Source organism: Vanellus vanellus, assembly GCF_965231255.1.
Source record: "Vanellus vanellus genome assembly, chromosome: 18".
NCBI classification, from domain to species: domain Eukaryota; kingdom Metazoa; phylum Chordata; class Aves; order Charadriiformes; family Charadriidae; genus Vanellus; species Vanellus vanellus.
In genome coordinates this window covers 3,474,095-3,496,245 of record NC_138923.1, presented here as the reverse complement: position 1 = coordinate 3,496,245, position 22,151 = coordinate 3,474,095, and the positions used below count along the sequence as shown (strand labels likewise).

At 44.5% G+C, this 22,151-nt stretch overlaps 1 protein-coding gene across 1 annotated transcript in view; it reads left to right on the top strand.

Annotated features, from left to right (window-relative positions):
* TNC (tenascin C) overlaps positions 1-20,411 on the top strand; it is a gene marked incomplete at its 5' end in the record, with an annotated part of 49,105 nt that extends 28,694 nt beyond the window's left edge. The window contains 12 exons of the mRNA XM_082492791.1: positions 1,847-2,119; positions 7,578-7,700; positions 8,913-9,056; positions 10,592-10,711; positions 11,166-11,309; positions 12,121-12,251; positions 13,244-13,376; positions 15,183-15,334; positions 17,009-17,105; positions 18,202-18,363; positions 19,610-19,773; positions 20,278-20,411. Coding sequence (XP_082348917.1) covers positions 1,847-2,119; positions 7,578-7,700; positions 8,913-9,056; positions 10,592-10,711; positions 11,166-11,309; positions 12,121-12,251; positions 13,244-13,376; positions 15,183-15,334; positions 17,009-17,105; positions 18,202-18,363; positions 19,610-19,773; positions 20,278-20,388 — 1,754 coding nt within the window. The 3' untranslated portion in view covers positions 20,389-20,411. The remainder of the gene's footprint in view (positions 1-1,846; positions 2,120-7,577; positions 7,701-8,912; positions 9,057-10,591; positions 10,712-11,165; positions 11,310-12,120; positions 12,252-13,243; positions 13,377-15,182; positions 15,335-17,008; positions 17,106-18,201; positions 18,364-19,609; positions 19,774-20,277) is intronic.
* Between the last annotated feature and the right edge of the window lie 1,740 nt (positions 20,412-22,151).

Sequence of the window (22,151 nt, the reverse complement as noted above, 5' to 3'; positions counted from 1 at the left end):
CTGTGACGCTTTCTAATTTACAATGTTTTTCGCTTCTTTTTTTTTTTGTATGTTTTTGCACCTTCCCTTCTTTTAGAGGCCATGCCCCCACTGGAAAACCTAACTGTCTCTGATATTAACCCTTACGGGTTTACAGTGTCGTGGATGGCATCGGAGAATGCCTTTGACAACTTTCTAGTAGTCGTGGTGGATTCTGGCAAGCTGCTGGACCCACAGGAGTTCCTCCTTACAGGAGCCCAGCGGCAACTGAAGCTTAAAGGCCTTATTACTGGCATTGGCTATGAGGTTATGCTTTATGGTTTTGCCAAGGGGCACCAAACAAAGCCCCTGAGCACTGTGGCTGTTACAGGTATTTTAATGTGAACAAATTGTTCTCTTCTACCCTTTCTTTCTTGCTTTTTTTCTCATATGGAAGATGTTTTATGCAATCCACCTGCAAAGCAAACCCTGGCTTTTGCATCCGTTTCTGCATCGTGGCTACACATAACTCCTCCTGATTTACGATGGGTCCACCAGTGAAATTCTGTTCCATTTAGCTTGATGTTTCCCTTCTTGATGTTTCCCTTCTGTCGTTATGAGGGATCTGTAGAGGCGCATGTCGTGGGTTGAGGGGTGAAAGTTTCTGGTATGGTCACGCAGGTACTTCTAACTGAAATCTTGAAAGAAAAATGGCTGCATGCGGGAGGTCATCTCGTTAACAGCTGTGGGGCACATCAGCATTCTCCAGCTCACCAACCAGCAGGACCTGCAGGAAGAGTCACACTGGATTTCTTGCCCATGGCCTCCTTCCTTTCACTCTCTGTGTGGGTTCTCCCGGCAGACCATTGAGTGCCATTATTGCCACCCGTGAAGTTGGCATCTCTCTCCAGAAAGCCTTAGCTCATGTTTTCACCCTCATCATAGCTGCCGTTTCCCAGCAGCATTTGAGCTCTCTTGAAAAATCATTGCAGACTTATTCTCTGGCCCCATAACCAGCAAGTCTCATTTCCACCTTGCTGACTATGCAGCAGTAAAGCTGGGGGTGACCTGATTGGGGGTTTGCTAGAAAATAAATAGGAATGTCTTTCTGTGGAAGAAAGAAGTGCATTGGAGATGCTATGAGGCAGTAACCGCTCCAGTAGCATTTCTGTAGATAACGATGCCTGACCATACTGAGCTAAACTTATTTTGCAGGTAATTCATAACTTACAGCTCCTGGGGTCCTCTTGAATGGGTTCTTTCACTAAAGGCAGTAGGTCTTGCATTTGGATGTAAGTGTGCTGTTTAAGGGATATGAATTTTCGTGATTCCCCTGTGCTGCTTCGGCATTTGTTTCATGTCAAAGTAAAGGATTCATCTGATCGGAAGCATCACAGATGGCAGAAGTGCATGAAATAAGGGTTTTGCATGAAGAGAGAGGCTCTTTCAAGGGGCTTCTATGTTGTCCTCCTAACAGAGAGGGACCTGACAATGTTACAGGCATGCCTGCGGTTCTGTAACGAGCTCGTTTGTTTGGTATGTGAAGGTTTCACATAGGTAGCAAGGGAGACATGCACATGAAACTTCCTTTGAGCATGTGTAACTTTGCATGTCAGAGGCAAATGGGGTATGTCCGCGCAGTGGACTTGCTATTAAAGAGTGAAAGTTTGAATGGGCCTGCACACACTCACATGTATCTTCTTCAGTATGTATATAATACTAATATTCTTTTATTTTATTTATTTATTTCAATAGCTGGCAGATTGTTTCCCTTTCTTTGAACTGTGGTTGGATTCTTGCAGTATGCTATATCCAGACCTCGGGCAGGTCTCTAATGAGCTGGTTAAAAAAATCATCTTTTCCCTACCGCTATCTTCTCCTTTTTTAGAAGCAGAACCCGAGGTCGACAACCTTCTGGTTTCAGATGCTACTCCAGATGGATTCCGTCTGTCCTGGACTGCAGACGATGGGGTTTTCGACAGTTTTGTTCTAAAAATCCGGGATACCAAAAGGAAATCTGATCCCCTGGAAATAATAGTACCAGGCCATGAGCGCACCCAGGATATGACAGGGCTGAAAGAGGGTACTGAATATGAAATTGAGCTCTATGGAGTTAGCAGTGGACGGCGTTCCCAACCCGTAAATGCAGTAGCAACCACAGGTATTGTCTTCGCAGTAGGAATAGCGTAACATGTTCTTGCCTGTTTCTTTCAGCATCTCTTCTTTTCATAGCGTGCTTGGGCTGGTACCGAGGTGTTCGAACGGTCTCCTGCACGCCCCTTAGCCACGTTACTGGTTCAATGGGGTGTAGTTATTTATAATCAATCATCTCAGATTCCTTAGCTTCATCACTGCCTGTTTAATATGGTTGTATTTAATTACTTTCATGATCTGGAATTAGGAGGCAGAGTCTAGCAGTTGGTTTTGAGAGCCAAGAAAGATTGTCTCTGCATGAGCCTTTTCCAGTGATTTCCTGGGACTAATCATATATTGGCACTCCATGACAATTTACCTCCCTGAAAATAGGTATGACAAAATGAATTTACCAGAGCTATTGAGAAGTTTATTTATGGCTTGATCAGCAAAGGACTAAGCACCATTAACTTAGACTGATCTTACCAGGAGCAACACGTGCTCAATAATTCAAAATAAACTTGAGTTTCTTGCAAAATCAAAGCTTTGGACTCCCTCAGCAGAAGTTGCTTTATATTCTCATTCTTGTGTGTCAGAAATTCTGATGTAAACTAGCTTAGTGACTTACCCAGGTAAAATCATCTGGAAGAAAAGATGCAGTTATGATTGCCAATTCGTGCCATTTTGTTTAAAAAATACCAAGGCCTTAATCCTCGATTGCAGCATGCCAGTTCCATAAGGCTGGAGTCCTTGCCTTTCATAGTCTCACACTAATGAAGAACCATTGTAAATGTAACGGCAAATGTCTGCTGTCTGAAGTTAGCCTAAACCTTTGTATGTTTCTGAAAAATCTCCCCCGGGACAGAGCCTTGTTTTCTCAGTGCCAGGGAGAAGAAGGAAGTTTTTGCTAATTGTAACTGGAATATTTTTTCTTATAATATTTTTCTGTGAAAATAAGCAGGTATTAGTCAAATAAGAAGTTCTGAAGGCTTAGGTTGAATTCCTGAGATTAACTTAAACAAAAAAAAGGTTTATAATTTGAAGCACTGAATTTTGGTACTTTTCAATGAAGCTTTCCATTTTTCTCCACCAAGATTATGGTTTCATTTTGAAACATATTTAAATCTAAAGCAAATGAAGCAATGTCGTGTGACCCAAATTCTCTCTTTTAAAAATTTTGAGCTTGCTGATATGAAAACATAATAGTTTCAACTCAATCTAATTCCCAGAGTAGGGGAATGAGAAGGGGACAGGTAAATTCAGCGTGTGAGGAAGCCAACAGAAACGCATAAGAGACGTTTGCTGAGCTGTAGCAGTGTACTCCGGGCAACACGCAGAAAAGGGACAATAACAACTCCGTATTGAACAGCTCTCCCTGAAATAGCGTGGCCTCATGATTCACCTTAATGTCCGTAGTGCCAGTTGTTAGCGTGGAAAGGCACATTGCTGACCGGCTCCACTGATGGCCATCACATCCCTTGAATAAACAGCAAGGGCATATATACACTCACCCAGACATTTACATGAAGCAGAACATGCATCCATCACAAGCCACCTTTCTCCAGGCTCATGCGGGTTGACTCGTAATGGAGAGGGATGTTTAAAGTCAACCGCGCTTGTTAGCGGCATGTCCCCATTTTCACTGACTTCCAGGATATTTATGGTAAACCACTGAGAGTTATCATTTTCCTCATGACTACATTCTTATTCAGTTCTCTCAGGGAGATTTAACACATGTCACCTACTGAAGCCAATAGCCCAAAAGATGTTTGTCAGATGTAAATAGCCCATGGATAATTGATAATAGAGCTGGAGCCACAAAAATCCAGCTAAATAATTCGGACTGCAAGTCACATCCCATTGGGTAGCTGGGCCACCACGGCATCTAAGCAATTTCTTTTTTAGGAGTTGATTATTAGACAAACATATGTATATTTATAGCATTTCCAGTCTGGTTGCAAAGAAATATTTCTGTCCTTGAAGGGGGTAGCTCAGGCAGGCTTATATTCAGCCTTGCTTTATTCTGGCCTGCGTACAAGTTACAAGTGAACAAGGAATAAATTAGCTCGAAAGACTTTAGCTTTAGTAGAGGAGATGGTAAAATAGCAGTTGGGACAGAGCTAGCAAACAGACCAGCAAGCCTATACCAAACACTACCGTGGAAATGAAGGCAGCAAAATAATCTAGATTGAAAATCCTTCTCTGTATTTATCACTCGCAGCTTCCCCCTTCTTCCCTGCCTGGGCACGTACCCTTGCGTACACAAAGGCAGCCTTCAGGGATCAGGTCCTCAACTGGCGTAACTGGTGCAGGTTACCCGCCGGGAGACGGGTTTGAGCATTGCCAAGCAATCCTCCGAGGGTCCGACCTCTCTGTACAGCACCCCCCTCGCCCCCATGAGGAAGGAGGGGGAGGAAGGATCTTGCAGTGCTCACCTTTTGGTGCCTAGTCCTCCTCTGTGGTTTCCTTTCCTTCTTTCTCTTTTAAGAAGAAGTCAGCAAGGCAGTGGATCTGGTGACAGCCATGGGCTTTGGATATGGAAAGGACGAGTAGGACTGGTGTTTGCCATTTTCTCTATGTAGCTTGTGTTGGTCCTGCAGCTGGTAACTTGCCCGGAGGCTGAGATGATCTTCCTTGCTCCCATCACACCAGGAACGTGGTGTGAAACTGGTGGGCAGTTGAGTTGTCAACCGCTGAGTTGACAATAAAGTCGTATCTTCCCACACCCATCACAAGTAGTTCTTTCTGCGTTATTTACTCATGTACAAGTGAACAGCAGTAGTTTTGCCCCAGAATTGCTGATGATAAAGTTGTTAAAAGGTTGTCCTCTTTGGGGTGATGACGGTATCGACTCTTCCCTACCCTCTGCATCTGTCTGTCATTTTACTCTCATCAATTCTGCTGTGACAGAAAACATTAATTATGAAATCACTGTAGTGCAAGGCAGCACCATACGGATCTGCAGTGTGCAAGTTGGCACAATGGACTTTGTCCATTGTTGCTCTCAGTCGGTGTCTTTTGGAAATTCATCTGTATAATGTCTGTTAAGGTGCAATTGAGACCACAACAAGGCGATGTGCCACTTAATATCCTTGGTAGGAAGTGTGGGTCTCATGCTGCTGCTTTCCTCTTCTTCTTGTGGTGTTTTGCCACACTGTGACAGCATTTTTCATCTGAGAGGATCACAAGACACTTCACTTGCTCTATACACATAATAAATGCAACCTGATGCTTCCTGTTGCTTAGGAGAAGATAAGCCAGTGAACATACTCCTATAGTCGGTTAGTAATGAAACAACAATTTTTTAGCAAAAAATCTCCGAAGAATCGCAACTACTCAGGTATTATGGGTGCTTTAGCAACCTCACAAAAAAGTTCTCTGTCTCTCATACAACTAATGGGGAAAGATGCTGGAGGATAATGCTAATTACCTGTATCTACCCAACAGATGAACTGATTTTTTTTCTGAGTGACAAGACAGAAGCACGCTGGCCATTTTTTATGCCTGCTTAATTTTAGCTTTCAGGTGGCTCAAGAAGATGGTTTCATTTTCTCCTTTTTCGTTTCCCTGTGCTCAAAGGTACCACTCTCTTACATCTTTGGGACTCATATCGGGACTGGTGCTTGCTCTGATGGTCCATTATGCTTTCTTTGCCAGATTTGCTCCTAGGAAAATAGCTGTAGGTGGGGATGGGAAACTCTCATGTAGTCGAGGCTGTTCTTATTACTGTTCCTTACGCAGCCGTTCAGCTGGTACAGAAAACAAGCACGAAGCCCATGGAACTGTGCACAGCAGAGTCCAAGTGGGATGAATTGGGTACTTCATTTTCAGGGAAAGGCCGAAATTCCCTGTGTGTATGAAAACCGAGTGCTGGTCCTTCTCTTTGGTCTCTAGAGTAATCACTAGCACTTTGCACCAGTCGCTAAGAGCACCTACAATGTGAAACAGAATCAATGTGATTTTCACTTCTCTGTCTTTCCCAGGTTTTCTTTATGCTCTTCTTTTTCCTTCAGACTGTTCCTAAATAAGTAGCAACTATGTGTGCGATGCAGCTTTACTAACCTCACCTTGCTTTCTTCATTATCTTTAATTCTTTTCTTTCTTTGGCTTTTCCATCTGAGCAAACCCCACGAACCCAACATGTCTAGTGAGCTCCAGAGAAATAATTTACATTTCCCTTGAGAGCTCAGTTGTTTTTCTTTCCTTGCCTTTCACTTGATTTAGTGCATTGCTGCTAGAACTTTGGGGACACATGGAACAAACAGCCCACTGACTTCTTTCCCGCAGACGCGTTCTTTCCAAACTATTTCAAGCGCAGTCACTTTTTTTCTCCTCTTGCCCCCCTCCGCCTGCCCTCAGCCTGTCTCCACCGCTCTTAATGTGGCTGATGTTTGGTATCTCTCCTCTTTGTGCTAATGGCCTACTCTGTGTGGGCTGTTTATTTTTTTAACACGTGTCAGGGTTGTTTTGGTTACAGTCAAAAAAGCAAATTGGATGTGAGATGCTCAATGTAAACTTTGAAGTTGCAGGTCTCTTTACCATGGCCTTCCAGAAGCCCTTTCCGTGCTTGTTTTGCAGGAGCTTAATTAAGCCTTATACTGGAATGTTTCAGATAGATGTTGGTTTGCATCTTAAGATTGGATCGTTTTGGCAAAACTTGGGCTTTGTTTGCCCCTCTTACTGACCTAACTTATATGGGCAAATGTAGTGCTGAGGTTTATACAGGGAAAGGCTGCGTTGTATGACAAACAGCTGCAGCAGAACCAGTGATGGCTTCCTCGTGATGGCTGTACTTGAATGTCCTCCGGATGGATGTACTTGAATGTACCTAAGAAAAATCATGGTCTGAGATAGAGATTCCAAGAGGAAAATCTTCTCACTTCTGGTTTGAAGGCAACAGAAATTACAGGCCATCAGCGCTTGAGAGGACGGACCCTCGATGAACTTGCGCAACTGAATCCAGGGGTTTTTTTAGGCATCCTATAGTAGAAACCTTATGCTCAGGAAGAGAGATCTCTCCACTGCTAAGGGCTGCCGTTGCTGTGTGCCATAGACAGGGCTCTGAGACCCAACTGGAAGTCTAAAAATCATCCAAGTGAAACTGGGGTAGAAAAGAATATAAATACAATGGCTCCTGGGTAATAGAATTGCATTAATGTAATTATTCCTCCATACCCTTCTATAACACTGAAATCTCCGTTACTTCTGTGTACATGATACGTAGGTAGAGGTCTGGGGTATTTTCAAGTTATGCATTACTGTAATGTTACTGAAAAAGGAAAATTTAGACCAAATAGATTGTTGCTATCAGTATGTGATAAAACCGTTGACTGTTTAGTGTCAGTGTTTAGAACAGAATATTGATAACATCAGCTCTTGGGATAGAGGGGTAAGACAAATCGGTGTTCCAGCACTAATTACTGATAAACAAATTATTTACCTTTTCCTTCTACGTGGTGTGTTTGTTCTCTATTCTTCGTGGACAGTTGTTGGATCTCCCAAGGGAATTTCTTTCTCTGACATCACGGAAAACTCCGCTACAGTCAGCTGGACACCCCCTCGCACCCGCGTGGAGAGCTTCCGGATCTCCTACGTCCCTGTCACAGGAGGTAACTGTGAGGAGGAGCGGGGAGGAAGATGGTAGAAGGGAGAGCAGAAAGGGTTTGTTGTGCTGATATCCGTCTCTCAGTGCATCTCCTAGATGATCTTACATAGATCATCCCCTTTTTCATCAAACTGCTGACCAGGAATGTGGATGTACATACATGGTCCCAGTAGCCAACCTCTGTCTGAACATAGTGTCCCACATCCCATGGACAAGACTTGTGAGCGAACTCGGAGCTGGATGCTGGAATGGCCCTAATAGGGCCACGTTCACAAAAACCTCTGTTCCCGCTGAGCCTCCTAAATAGGAATTTATTTCCAAACTGTCTCATTATTTTGTAGGGGCTTCATGAGCTAAGCGTATTTGAAAAAATGACCCTTGGAAATAATAATCGTAATGCATGGTTATAACAGTTTTCCAAGGCAGTGATTTTCCTTAGTGCTCCCCAATGTTGTTGCATTCTATCCGTTATATCTCTGTTTTAGTGTTCAGCTTGAACAACTTCCTATACTTAAACAGATTTTTAGCATAACTTAGGGACATCTCTGAAAGGAGATGAAACAGCTGAAGAGCAAATACTAGAGACATGCTACTGACTAAGGCAAGTAAAGATATAGGCCCTTAGACAATATAGTATGTAAGCACACATGTAACTTTAAATGTATAGTGATCCGACAGAAGAAAAGGAGCAATCCACAATCATAAGGTTTGTAAGTACTTGTCTAAGTACTTTCCTGGAATAAACCCAGAATTTGAAACAAATATGTGTCCTAAGTCCTCACCCACACATACAGCACCTCTTAAAATAATATATACTATATCTTTATTCAAAATGAGATGGGTGAAGGAGAAACTTCCAGCCTTTATTACCAGGAACAAAGCAGGTATAAACTGCGTCCTCACATGTGTATGAACTTCCATGTAGAGTGTGCTGTGGTTTCAGCTTACATCTCATTTGTAAAATTACATTTTTCTTAACAGAAATGTTATTTTTTTCTTATTGTTTGTATGTCACTAGGAATGAATACAAACCAGTGTCTTAGATTCATGTGTCACGGCAGCAGTGTTTTTTCCTGAGTGATTGTAACTAACTGGGGGAAATTCAACTCCTCCTCTATGTCCGTATTGGTCATAGTGTCTTTAACTTGAAACACATCTTTCAAATGTTTACTGGAGTCTTGTGTCTCTAATCCCTTGGCATTTGGCCTCATCCTAGGTACTCCAAGTGTTGTCACAGTCGATGGAAGCAAGACAAGGACCAAGTTGGTGAAATTAGTCCCAGGTGTAGACTACAATGTTAGTATCATCTCTGTGAAAGGCTTTGAAGAAAGTGAACCCGTCTCTGGCACTCTGAAAACAGGTAATACATAAAGAGGAGATAGCAGGTGTTCAAGCGCATTGTCTGTGCTGTAGGAGAGACTCAGGAACTGGAGCTGAAGATCCTATTTTTGCTGCCTGCTCAAACTGTAGGAAGTTTTTTGCCCACTCTTGTTGCGGCCAGGTGGAGGGGAGCAAACACACCGATACGATGTATGTTAGCGTCAATCTCCGCTAAGCTCCGTTTATTGTTAACACTCGGGTTACATATATAGTCATCCATATCTTGTACACGCGATCACGCATTGTTTGATTGGCTGTCTCGCTTTGTGCATGCGGCGAGCACGCAGGGTTATTTCACCCATGATTGGTTAACATTAGCATATTGTTTAGTCTTGCTCAAGCGTTATTTTTCTTGCGGACACCTGCTCTTGTTTTACTCTTTCTGCCAACTTTCCTGTTATCTAGTCTCAAGGTTAAGGCGTTCTTCACAATTTGCTATACACACGGTCTATTTTCCAAGGACTGGCTCCCACACACTCTTTCTTTGTGTCTTTGTGTTTCAGTTGAATATAGAACTTGTAAGTTTAATCAGGCTCCCATTTGCTAAGTGCTGGACCAGCTTGCAGTGGGAGAGAGACAATTCATGTATTTGCAGTCTTAATACATCAGAAAAAAAAAAAAAGTTGAATTAATACCATTTTACAAATGAGGGAGCAAAGGGCCAGCTTGGCTGAGCAGTTCAGACCAGTTTCTGTTGTAGACTCAAACTCCACATCTACCAGGTTCCAGACTGTGTCCTACACAGAAGAACATTCTCTCTTCTGTTTGTTCTTCAATACAGCTATAAATACCCCTGCAGGAAATGAGGGTCCACTGTGCTCCTGCTGACCCCCCCGCAGTCTCATTCATTCGTTCTTTTTGGGGGGCTGACAAGGACTCAGAGAACTGAGGCAAGGAACAAGATGATGAGTATCGGATAATAACACAAAATTTCTAACCCATTCCAGATGTGCTGGAGGCAGATATCTATCCCAATTCAGGGAGAGCATAACACTATGTCAAAATAGAGTGCCATGAGAAAGCAAGGCGGACGTGTGGGCATTTAGGATGGTTGGCTGGCTGTTCAATTGGTTTATTTTTAAACATTCAGGGCAAGCTGGTGGAAGGTCACAGTGGCTATCAGTTGCTGTCACATTAGTTATTTTTCCCAGCTCTGTCTCTTGAGTTTGCTCCAAAAAGCAGTCCAGCTTTGAGGGCGTTGAGAGAAATATGTCAGCTCTGACAGAGCTGTTAAGATTGATGCTATCGGGACTGATCTGAGAACATAGTTAGTTATGTCTGTTCCCAGTGTTTAATCTTTTCATGCGTTGACCTCCCTTTCCAGTGGAGGCATTCGATGTCTCTTTATAGGCACTGACGTCTCTTCTGCAGAGCTCCACTATTCCAAAGGGGATCATAAAAGCTGCACCAAGCAGCAGTGTTTGCGCGTTTTATGTCATATATTTACAACAGAGCATTGCACAGAGCTGAGGATGTTTGTCAAATTCTTTCAATCTGTTATTCTCCCTCTTTCAGCTCTGGACAGCCCGTCAGGCCTAGTAGTGGTGAACATCACAGACTCCGAAGCTCTGGCAACCTGGCAGCCAGCAATTGCTGCTGTGGATAATTACGTTGTCTCCTACGCCTCCGAGGATGGTAAGAAGAGTTAGTGATGGGTCAGGGACCTGACAGCGGTACAGCTCTCGAGAGACGCTCAGGAATGGGGGCAGCGATGTGACTCCAGGAGGATGGCAGGGGGCTGTTTTTTGAAGGAGAGGCCTCGCTGGAAGCACCTGAAAAAGAACCATTTTCGTTAAGCATTCCAAATCCAGACATGAACAGAGATAGCTGATATTCTTGAAAAGAAGAGATGGTGTTATAATTCATATGAACACTAGAGAGTGCTAATACTTTTAGATAAAGGTCTCCGGTGTTAGTTAAGATTTAGCATAGGTGTAGAGCAAAGAGATGGGCTCTGGGTTTTTACTATTTTGTGCTTGCTCCTGGCTAGTAAAATAAAAACAAAACAGTGAGTGCAGCATAGAGTTGAGTACATCATTACATGTCTGAATAATGCCGGGACCTGTTCTCTTCTGTGTTTTCGTCTTAGAACCAGAAGTTACTCAGATGGTATCAGGAAACACTGTGGAGTATGACCTGAAGGGCCTTCAACCTGCAACTGAGTATACGCTGAGCATCCACGCGCTGAAGGACACGCAGAAGAGCGAGACCCTCTCCACCCAGTTTACTACAGGTCCTATGTCCCACCTCACTGCAGGGAGAGCTGCCATCTCTCCTAGTCCCACCTGGCGTACATTTCTCTAATACCATAAAGTCAGCCAGCGCATTGGCTTCTTTCACTAGAAACCTGAATTTTGACAGTATTTGTACCAAATTTTCTCTGGTGAAAGGCTAGTGTGACTGATCCAGAAGGTGGTTTTCTGTCACCAATTCTACAGACTCTCACACAACACGAGAGCAGGAGCTCTTCTTTGGGCACTGATGTTAGGGTACCAATGCTGAAGGTCTCATACTTACGGCTTTCCATCAGCATCAATGAAATCGTGGACATTTCTCATTTTCCGGACTGTTACTTGATGTGCCAGGGCATTAACTAGAGAACCAAGAGCCATAAGCATTCAGTGTTATAATTACAGCGAAGAAGGGAAGCTGTAGCCAGACCAAGTATGAAAAGTTTTCCTATTCAAAAAAGGCATCATTGGAACCAAAGTTTTTCTTCCTGGGAATACATAAATACCGATCTGTCATCTTGTGTGAAATAATGAAAGGCACAGTTTTGTTCCACAAGACATGTCAATGCAACTGCTTGTAAACTAAACTGCTTGAAACAAGCCAATATTTTAACTTAGATAAATACCTTTATTTTAAAACTTCTAATGGGAAAATTACTTTTTAAACACAAAATTTAGGTTGAAATATTAATTTCAAATTTCTGGGGAGAAAAAGTTTTCTTTCCTGGCCTGTTTTAATATGCTGCCCGTAGCATAGCCTGTGTACTAAACTCCATATAGATATGATTGTAATTGATCTGTTGTCTCCTTCAGGACTGGATGCTCCGAGAGATTTAAGTGCCACTGAGGTTCAGTCAGAAACAGCTGTGATAACCTGGAGGCCTCCACGTGCTCCTGTCACCGATTATCTCCTGATCTACGAGTCCATTGATGGCAGAGTCAAGGTATAGCACTTGTAACCAAACCAGAAGGGCTGTGCCTCCAAACTGGGCAGTAGAGATGCTCTGAAGTGTCCAGCAAAGGAACACAATCGTGTGCCTTAAGTTAAACATGGTAAAATACTAAGAACCTGTTTCAGCGCTACCTTGAACATAAATGCGTTTAAAACCTTCTTAAGTACTTTCCTATGTTATGTCCTGAAACAGAAGCTCAATTGCAGCCTGAATTTTGACAGTCATCTCTCCACAATGTGGATAAACGCACAAGCAACTTTTTTTCTTCATTCCAAACCTGCGTCGTGGAATAAACTCACACACCCCAAAGAATGAGATTTCCCTTTCTAAATTCAGGAGAATCCATTCCTGTGTAAGTGAGGTGTCTGAGGCAGGATGAATCGCCTCTGAAATTACCTCTTGCTCTCCAATAATTGTATTGTGTTCCTACATAACTAGATTATACTAGATGCTTAAATATGAATGAGGTGAATCCCAGCAAAAATGGCAGATAATTTTGGATGCCCAGCCTGGTGCATCAGAAAGGGTTCTGATTTTCCAGAAGGCAAATTCCTTAAGCATACTGAAAATCCATCTAAATCTAACTTTAAAAGTTACAGAAAAACAGCCTTTTGATGACTGGAGTATGGCATTTCCTTGTCCTAAAGGGTGATTCTTCTCAATTTTTATGAGTTTCACAGAGACATCTATACAGTGTGTACGCTCAAGGCATGTAAAAATTTACGCTGGCTTGCTTTTAAACCATACAGCTTATACATTATGATGGTAAACGTTCATTTCCCGGTAACTTTTCTCGAACTTCTAAAGAAAGTTAGTGTGATAAAAATCTTAGAGGAATAGCAGTTCTGGACTAGATAATTTAGATGGTTAAAAATATCATAAATAATTAACACAAAAAATAATGTGACAAACTAATATGTGACAGTTCTGGTCATTGCGATTTTCTTGCTGAGATTTCCCTGTGTTATTTCTCCTCCCCGTAGAAAGACATCCTAAAGCCCGAGACAACTTCCTACAGCCTGACAGAGCTGAGCCCATCTACCCAGTACACGGTGAAACTCCAGGCACTGAATGGGTCCCTGAAGAGCAAAACGATCCAGACTATTTTCACCACAAGTAAGGACTTTATAGCACATACACAGCTGAAATAATATATAAGTTACTGCTCTCGGGACAGAGCTGAGCTCTGCAACAAACAGACACAGACCTCATCGAAGATTTTTAATCCAGTTGCCAGTATGCACTTCATTTGCTTGTAGTGTCGGTGCAAAAGTCCCTGTTCCCCCAGAGCTGTAGTGTCATCTGCTTTCCCCGGACTGGCGGGATGAAATTCTTTTCTTTATATCCATCCACGTCACCTCTATAGTCCTCTCTCTGATGAAACATCCTGCCTTTCCTGTGTAAAATATCAAAAGGAACATTACCCTTTAAAACCCAGACTGACACTGTGATTTACCTCTGTATTCCCGCACAGCAAGCTGTTACAACAAATCAGAGTTTTAAGTTGGGAATTAAGCTAACCGTACGTGCACACAAACCAGTCCAGTGGTCCGAGGAGATGAATTTCTGGGCAGGTTTTTTTCTCCTCTTTCTGAGATCGGTTTTCTCAAAGCCACACGGCATGTCTGTTCCAGCTCTAACGGGACAGCTCTCCCGTGAGCTGAATGCAAGAATAGATTGGGTTCTCTGAAGGTCACTTCACAGCTGACATTAAAAAAAAAGATGTTGTTCAGTATTTACTGTGAAACCTTGCCTCTCATTTGTCTCGCTTTTCATAGTTTCCAGCCTTTCAGACCCAGCAGGACCTTCAGCCGTTCCCATTCTCCCTTCTGCCGCTTGTGCCAACCTCAGCCCCAGGACTCACAGAAGCCCTAATAAAAGTCACACAGCCCCGAGTCTGCTCACAGTCACTCCTTGTGTAGAGCAGGATGAACTCCACCAACAGGCCACAATCTACAACCAGAAATAGGAGAAGAATTAAATCTGGGTGTATTTCGGTGACGTTTGGCAAATTGACCATAAGCAGGGACTGAACAGGGTGCCTTCGCCCATAGGAACGCAGTCTCAGCCTCGTTCGGCCTGGCCTTCCGTCTAAACGTACATTTGTGTGCTATTTAGTGAGAGGGAAACACTGAAGTAGCTCCCTGCAGACAGCCACTTTTCTCCAAATCCCAAAGCTGATGCAGATTCTCTGTAGCTGAAGCGCAGGCAGGGACGGGCAACACGCTGGAAAGGGAGCAACCGCCCCTCTGGGGGCAGCCGCAGTTAGAAACTCTCCTGTGGGCACACCCGGAAGATCACTTTATTAGACCATTGGCTGAAAAAGTTAATGGCTTAAGTGAATTTAAAAAGAAAAGCTTGGGGAGGGGGGCTAGAAATTGTTCTGACTGCAACGGTGCTATTAGCTTGTTGTCGGAAAGAAATACTTAAAATTTCCCTGTAGATTCAACTGTTTGCTTTCTTTTTTAAAAGCCTAGTTTTAGAACATACAAAATTTTATACTTGCTAGCAAAATATTCCCAATTTATTTATTTTTGGCTGCAGTCCTGTCTCTCTATTTCCCCCTCCCTTTTCTGTCGCATAATCAGAGATTGGTAGGTCTGTTTTTACCCAAAAGTTGCTGTAATCGGAGCTCATGCCATTTAAATATTTGGCTGGAGGATGCACTCCCATCATAACAAGGAGTAATTACCTGGCGTTCCAAAAGCGTAGGCAGATGTGCAAAAACATATTCAAAAGAAAAATTTACATCATCTGCTGTTTACTGTGAAACTTTTTAAGTAGGATAGCAATTACAAGCCTGTTCCCGGGCTCTGTACCTGGCTGTGCCACAGCAGATTTTCATGAGTCATCTGTATTCAACTAATTCCTTGTAATTTCTGATTTCTTAAGGACTGCTTTCTCTTTTTTGTGTGTGTGCAGCTGGTCTTCTCTATCCTTACCCTAAAGACTGCTCCCAGGCTCTCCTGAATGGAGAAACCACCTCTGGGCTCTACACCATTTACCTGAACGGGGACAAGGCTCAGCCTCTGCAAGTCTTCTGCGACATGGGCGAGGACGGGGGCGGATGGATTGTGAGTAAGAGGGAGAGGGCCCACCACCCTCACGTGCATCTGCCTGTGCTAAGAGCAGGAGTAGCAGATCCCCTCCCTACTCATCTATGACATCCCTCATAGTGCCCTATTATCAGAGTAGGGCCGACCTGTCTATAAACGTGGGGAATTTTGTCTCAGGTGGGACACCTAGGTGCCTAGAACAACGTTTCCAGCTCTTTCTGTAGTTGGAGGAGAGAGAGGTGTCTCCAAAGGATGGGTCACATGAGTGGTTTCAGCACCTGGGAAAAGCACTGGTCTCTCTCCACTGGCTATAGGGTGTGCTGAAATGACCGTCTTAGATCAGATACGCACCTTCTAAATAGCTAATGAGGTGAGAGGAGGGCAGAGTCACTGTTTGAATTGGAGAGACAGTGAAGAAGGTTAAAGCACAGGCCAGAGGAAGCGTTTGTTCAGCAGCCACGTGGCGTGGCGGCTGGCCAGGGTTCCCAGGCCATTATACAAGGGACATATCCCACCCGGACAATAAATGAATGGCAATAAACATGCCAGCTCTCTGTGCTGATGTCCTCAAATCCCAACATGTCGGAGGGACCCAGGGCACAGAAAGGAAGGAGGAGCTGGAGAAATGCATGACTAGGAGAGTAGATGATGTAGGAAGTCTTGGCTGAGGAATAACTGCAAGGGGCTGTTAGAAAAGCAGAGAGCAGGAACTGCATGGCCAGTCACCCAGGGGAGCCTGGGAACCCAGCAGATAAACTAGAGGCTTAGAAACAACCCCACACAGTCGCTAGGGGCTTGGGGCAGAGTGGCTGGAAAGCAGCCCGGTGGAAAAGGACCTGGGAGTGTTGGTGGACAGCCGGCTGAATGTGAGCCAGCAGTGGGCCCAGGTGGCCAAGGCGGCCAACAGCATCCTGGCCTGTGTCAGGAATAGTGTGGCCAGCAGGACTGGTGCAGTGATCGTCCCCCTGTAGTCGGCACTGGTGAGGCCCCAGCTCAAGCACTGTGTTCAGTTTTGGGCCCCTCGCTACAAGAAAGACATTGAGGTGCTGGAGCGTGTCCAGAGAAGGGCAATGGAGCTGGTGAGGGGTCTGGAGAACAGGTCTGATGAGGAGCAGCTGAAAGAACTGAGGGTGCTCAGTCTGGAGAAAAGGAGGCTGAGGGGAGACCTCGTTGCTCTCTACAACTACCTGAAAGGAGGATGTAGCGAGTTGGGGGTCCATCTCTTCTCCCAAGTAACAAGCGACAGGACAAGAGGAGACAGCCCCAAGTTATGCCAAGGGAGGCTTAGATTGGATATTAGGAGAAATTTCTTCACTGAAAGGGTTATCAAACGTTGGAAGAGGCTGCCCAGGGAAGTGGTGGAGTCGCCATCCCTGGAGGTCTTTAAAAGACGGGTAGATGTGGTGCTGAGGGACATGGTTTAGTGGTAGACTTGGCAGTGTTGGCTTGATGGTTGGACTCAATGATCTGAAAGGTCACTTCCAACCTAGACTATTCTGTCATTCTGTGAAAAAAAGCAAGGGGCATTCAACAGAGTTGGTACAATTGACCAATTGCAGCGAGATCGCGGCTTTGGGTGGTAAGGGCAGGGGAGCAGCAATGCCAACCTCTGCATTTGTAAAAGCCACATTGCTAGTGCCCTTCTGTCAAAGGCCGTCTGTTAATAACACTTCTTGCACGTGGTGTTTGCAGGTGTTCCTGAGGCGTCAAAATGGAAAGGAAGATTTCTACAAGAACTGGAAGACTTATGTGGCTGGTTTTGGAGATCCTAAGGATGAATTCTGGATAGGTAAGTAGCAAAAATTTGTCTTTTTTTTTTTTAAAGTAAACACAAAGCCCAAGAGACTAGGAGCGGCTTTGAAGCCTCCATTTAGTTGGCAAGACTATTTGTAAATGGGAAAATAAACTGCACGAAGGAGGCTAGGGACAGCATGGCGTGAGGGAGATTGGAATTGCCGGGTCCAAGCCGGTCCCTCCAGTTTCAGTTCATAGATGTCATGCTTCTTGGGTCACCAAACATACAAACCAATGCTCTCTGGTGCTCTGTGAGAAGTCAGGAGGCAACCTGAGAAGCAACTGCAAACCTTCTTCTTCCTGTACCCCTAGGACACCCTCAGCAACAAAAGCCAAGTGGGGAAAATAAAAGTAAAAAGCAAATTTTCAAAGGTTGTGCTACATTTTATTTGATTGTCAGTGAAAGACGATGATCACACAGCACAACTTTGAGTACTTTTCCCAAACAGCTCCCTGCTACTGTGATTTGAAGAGAGGTCTCCCAATCAGCGTGTTCCTATCTATTTGTTTTTGTGCTAACATTACCCTACAGCTGGAATAGCTCGCTTTCCTCACCAGTGTTTATGCCCTGGTATATCTATACAGGGCAGTATGACCTCCTTTATGGGGTAACATGATTGTAGACAAAGGGGCCACAAAGATGCTGCGAGGGCTGGAGCCCCTCTGCTGGGAGGACAGGCTGGGAGAGTTGGGAGTGTTCAGCCTGGAGAAGAGAAGGCTCCGGGGAGACCTTAGATCCCCTTCCAGTCCCTAAAGGTGCTCCAGGAGAGCCGGGGAGGGACTTTTTACAAGGGCATGGAGTGATAGGACGAGGGGGAATGGCTTCAAACTGGAAGAGGGGAGATTTAGATGAGATATGAGGAAGAAATGTTTCCCTGTGCGGGCGGTGAGCCCCTGGCGCAGGGTGCCCCGAGGAGCTGTGGCTGCCCCATCCCTGGAGGTGTTCAAGGCCGGGTTGGACGGGGCTGGGAGCAACCTGGGCTGGGGGAGGTGTCCCTGCCCAGGGCAGGGGGGTGGCACTGGATGAGCTTGAAAGACCCTTCCAACCTAAACCATGGGGAGACAAATGGATTGTTCATTTATTTCCACAGGTCTGGAGAACCTCCACAAAATCACTTCTCAGGGCCAGTACGAGCTGCGTGTGGATCTGCGGGACCAAGGTGAGACAGCTTATGCTGTCTACGACAAGTTCAGCGTTGGGGACGTGAAGAGCAGATACCGACTAAGAGTGGATGGGTACAGTGGCACAGCAGGTGAGATGGAATATTTCTTTTTCGTTTTGATTTTCAATTTCCTCATAGTTGGCTCAAGGTAACGGTATGTGAATGTTGCAGATCACCATCACAGCAGGTACCTCTTGCATGTCAGGCGTTTGAAAATATGAACATATCAATATATTTTATGTTTCCATTTTAAATCCTCCAGTTGTTTAGGTGCCACATTTTATGGCATGCTTATGACAGAATATAAACAAGTATATTAAACAGCCATATATCTCGTTCAGCCAATGCTTGACTGTCATTTATACAGCTAATAATAGCTTGGCACAGCCTCGTCTCTTGTCAGCGGAATAAGCAGCAGAGTCCTGCTATAATATGATTTGTAATTTTGCTGAACAAATCGCCTGCCTTTTTGTAATCATACTGGGGCAAACCCTGCAGCCTTTATTGAGTCAGGGTTTCAGAGGATTAAGAGAGAAATCCAGCTCCACAGGGTGTCTTAAAAGGAGATATTTTTTGTGCTGGAGGGTGCCATAAAACAGACCCCTGAGATGTGTGTGTATGGACTCTGCCCTATGACCACACGAACTTTACGCACAGCCGATAGGGATACAAAGGAATAGGCAGCAACAGTAGGATTAGTGTCTAGGTAAGGCAAACGCGCTGGTGCAGAGCAGTAGTAGTTGTCACAGCTCATAGGATTCAATCCTACTACCTCCTCTTCCTGAGTAATTGGGTCTAAGATAAATGGATGGAGCAACACAGGTCCCAAGGCACGAATGTGAGCTCTGCTTCAGGCATGCACTGGGGGCTGCTCCTATTGCACCCACCTGCAAGTGGGCTGCCAGACCCTGGGAGTGGGAACGCAACAGAAGGCAGACATCTCTCTGTCTGTGTTTCCAGCTAAAGACGATGGGCAGCTTTACTGCATGGAGACTCCTCGGGTCTTGATTGACTCCTTGTGGAGGTCTCTTTGGACTTGGTTTGTCCACACTGCCTTCTCTACAGGGCCAAAATCCAGCTTTCAGCAAGAACTGCAAAAATCAAACTGTATAAAAGCCAGTTAATAAGTTGGGGATAAGAGAGTACCTGGAAAAATATTTTGACTTGCCTCCAAAACCAAAAATTGTCATTTTTTTAGAAAAACTTAGACACATAGCCAGGCTTTACAGACAGTGCATGGCATCGACCAAACATTTTCTGCAGAACAGTCACTCCCATGTAATCTAAACCAGGCACACCATTGACCTTGCTCTTTCTTTTGTCCTCCCCCATTCAGGTGATTCCATGACATACCATAACGGAAGGTCCTTCTCCACCTTTGACAAGGACAATGATTCTGCCATCACCAACTGTGCTTTGTCATACAAGGGTGCATTCTGGTACAAGAATTGTCACCGAGTCAATCTGATGGGCAGATATGGTGACAACAGCCACAGTCAGGTGGGTTTGGTGTTTGAGGGCTTCTGTAACGCATTAGAAGAAGGGGAATAGCAATTACGGATCTGTCTGGTGGTTGAGCTAACCAGACATCAGAGCAGCAGCCGAGCACACTCTCTAGACCAAAGGATCATACAGAATAATATGGGCAGTTGCTCGTAAAATAAGAACTTAATGTCAGCTGGTGGAATACAGATGGTTTTGTATGATTTTCCAAAGGAATATCCCAAGTGTGCAGGGAACAACTGTTGTTTTCAACACGTGAAACAAAATGTTCTTCCTGCCATGAAAGCCAGGCAGAGTGACAGCTCTGGGGACAGCGTATGGGTTGGTTTGTACAGGTTGTGGGTGCTGGTGGCCAGGGCCATGTGCTTCCCAAAGCCCTGCGACTGTTGTGCCTCTGTTCCCGCGTTAGAAAACAGCCTGCAAACCGAAACGAGAGCGGTAACGTCTGACAACAGGAGAAGCGAGTGTGTGACCTCCCACACTTCATCTTTGTCTTTGCAGGGTGTTAACTGGTTCCACTGGAAGGGCCATGAGTATTCCATCCAGTTTGCGGAGATGAAGCTGAGGCCCTCCAGCTTCCGAAACCTGGAAGGAAGACGAAAGCGAGCGTAATGCCCCAGAGGCGGTGAAGGGGCTACGGGCAGGGTGAGGGGGGGAGGGATATAGCGCGGGGGTGTGGGGGGATCCTCTGGCATCACTGGGGTGGTGGGGTGCGAGGAGCTGGTAGTCGTACCAAAGCATCGGTGACCCTTGGCCCAACAGAGGCTTCTTGCAGCAGTCCGAACAACGAGCCTTAAGCGTCCCAGCGTTTTCAGCAGCGCAGCCCCGGCTGCCCGTCAGTAATGTCCTCCACACCAAAGACGACGATCTCAAGGGTTGTATGTTGTTTTATTAATTTTTGTTTTCTCAGAAAACCTCTGGGATAAAGTTCTTCCGCAGTCTGAGTATCTCTTGGGTGACCCAGGGTAGGGGAGGGAGAACAGTTTTGGTAGTTTGTTTTAGAACCAGCCATATTTTACACACAGAAATGTGTGCGGTTAATTATCATTATTATTATTATTATTAGTTACAATTGAAATTATTTGGTTGTTGGAAAGCCTTGTTTTATATATATCAAGTACCACAGAGAAGGAGGGGATGGGAAGGGGAAAGCAGTATGTTTTTAAACTTAAGCTTAAGATTAATATTATTAATATAATGACAAAGTAATAATAATAATGATAATAATAATAAGCTACGGTTTTGTCATTTTTAAGAGAACCATGCTTTTGGAAACACAGCAGGACAGTGTCTGATTGTAAATTTTTTTAATAAATAAAAGCACAATTACTTTTAAATAAATTTCTACCTTTTTTCATACATGTTGAGTTTGTGCATGTCCAGGGTATATTTACTTAGATGGGGGAGTAAAAGAAAGGCTGAGAACGATCAGGCTGCTGAGCCCGTACCGAAAACTGTTCCTTTTGTCGGTGATTTGTTGTAAGTATTCTGCTGGGTTTGTTACAGTGAAACGCCCATAAGGATTTGGGTTTTTTTAGAACATACTTCTCTTTTTTTCCTGCCCAAAAGTTTCTTACGTGTTTTTCTAAGTGTTACTGACCAATGCTTGCTCCGTCTAGGTGGGAATAACTAACAAAAGAATACAAAGAAAATACAGAGTTGTTGTTAGGTACTATTGGCGACTTTGAACTCTTGTGTAAATAAAGGGCTCTCTTTTTTTATATGAATGAAACCTATGTGTAGTTCCTCTGTATCATACTCTTCGGTTGAAGACAATAAAAGATCTTTTGTTTTAATCCGGTCTCTCTGCCCTACTTCAAGGTTGCACTTTTCAAACAGAGCAAACGTTTCGGCCTCCCCCGTGACGATCACTGGAAGGTGGCTGGGAAAGAAGAGGCTTTCAGTCAGAGCGGATGTGATCAGCTCTGCGAATAAGACTTCCTGTGAAGTGCGAGCTGTTGGGGAGGGTCGGGTATTGCTGAATTGGCACAGGCTGTAAAAGATGTGCCTGCATAGGAAATATCACTAAAAAACTTCAAAATCAGGAGGGAGGGGAGGAAGGAGGGCGGGAATCACTTCCCTTCATCCTTAGGTCCTGTCTTCCTCTTTTTTTTTTTTTCTTGTTATTATTTTTAATTGCAGTCCTTCGGTTATTGCATTTCTGAGCCTTAGCCGAGCATTAGCCCTTGGGAATGGTTATGCCCCAGGGCCCTTGTGTTCACGGTCTTCACTGAAACTTTGGCATCACCCCAGAGGGGAGAGCCTGGGGGGGGGGGGGGGGGGGCACTGGGACCAGCTTTGCTGTGAGAGCACCCCGGGACAGCAGGAATTGCTGTCTGCAGCACCTTCTGTGTCTCCATACAAGAGCATCAAAG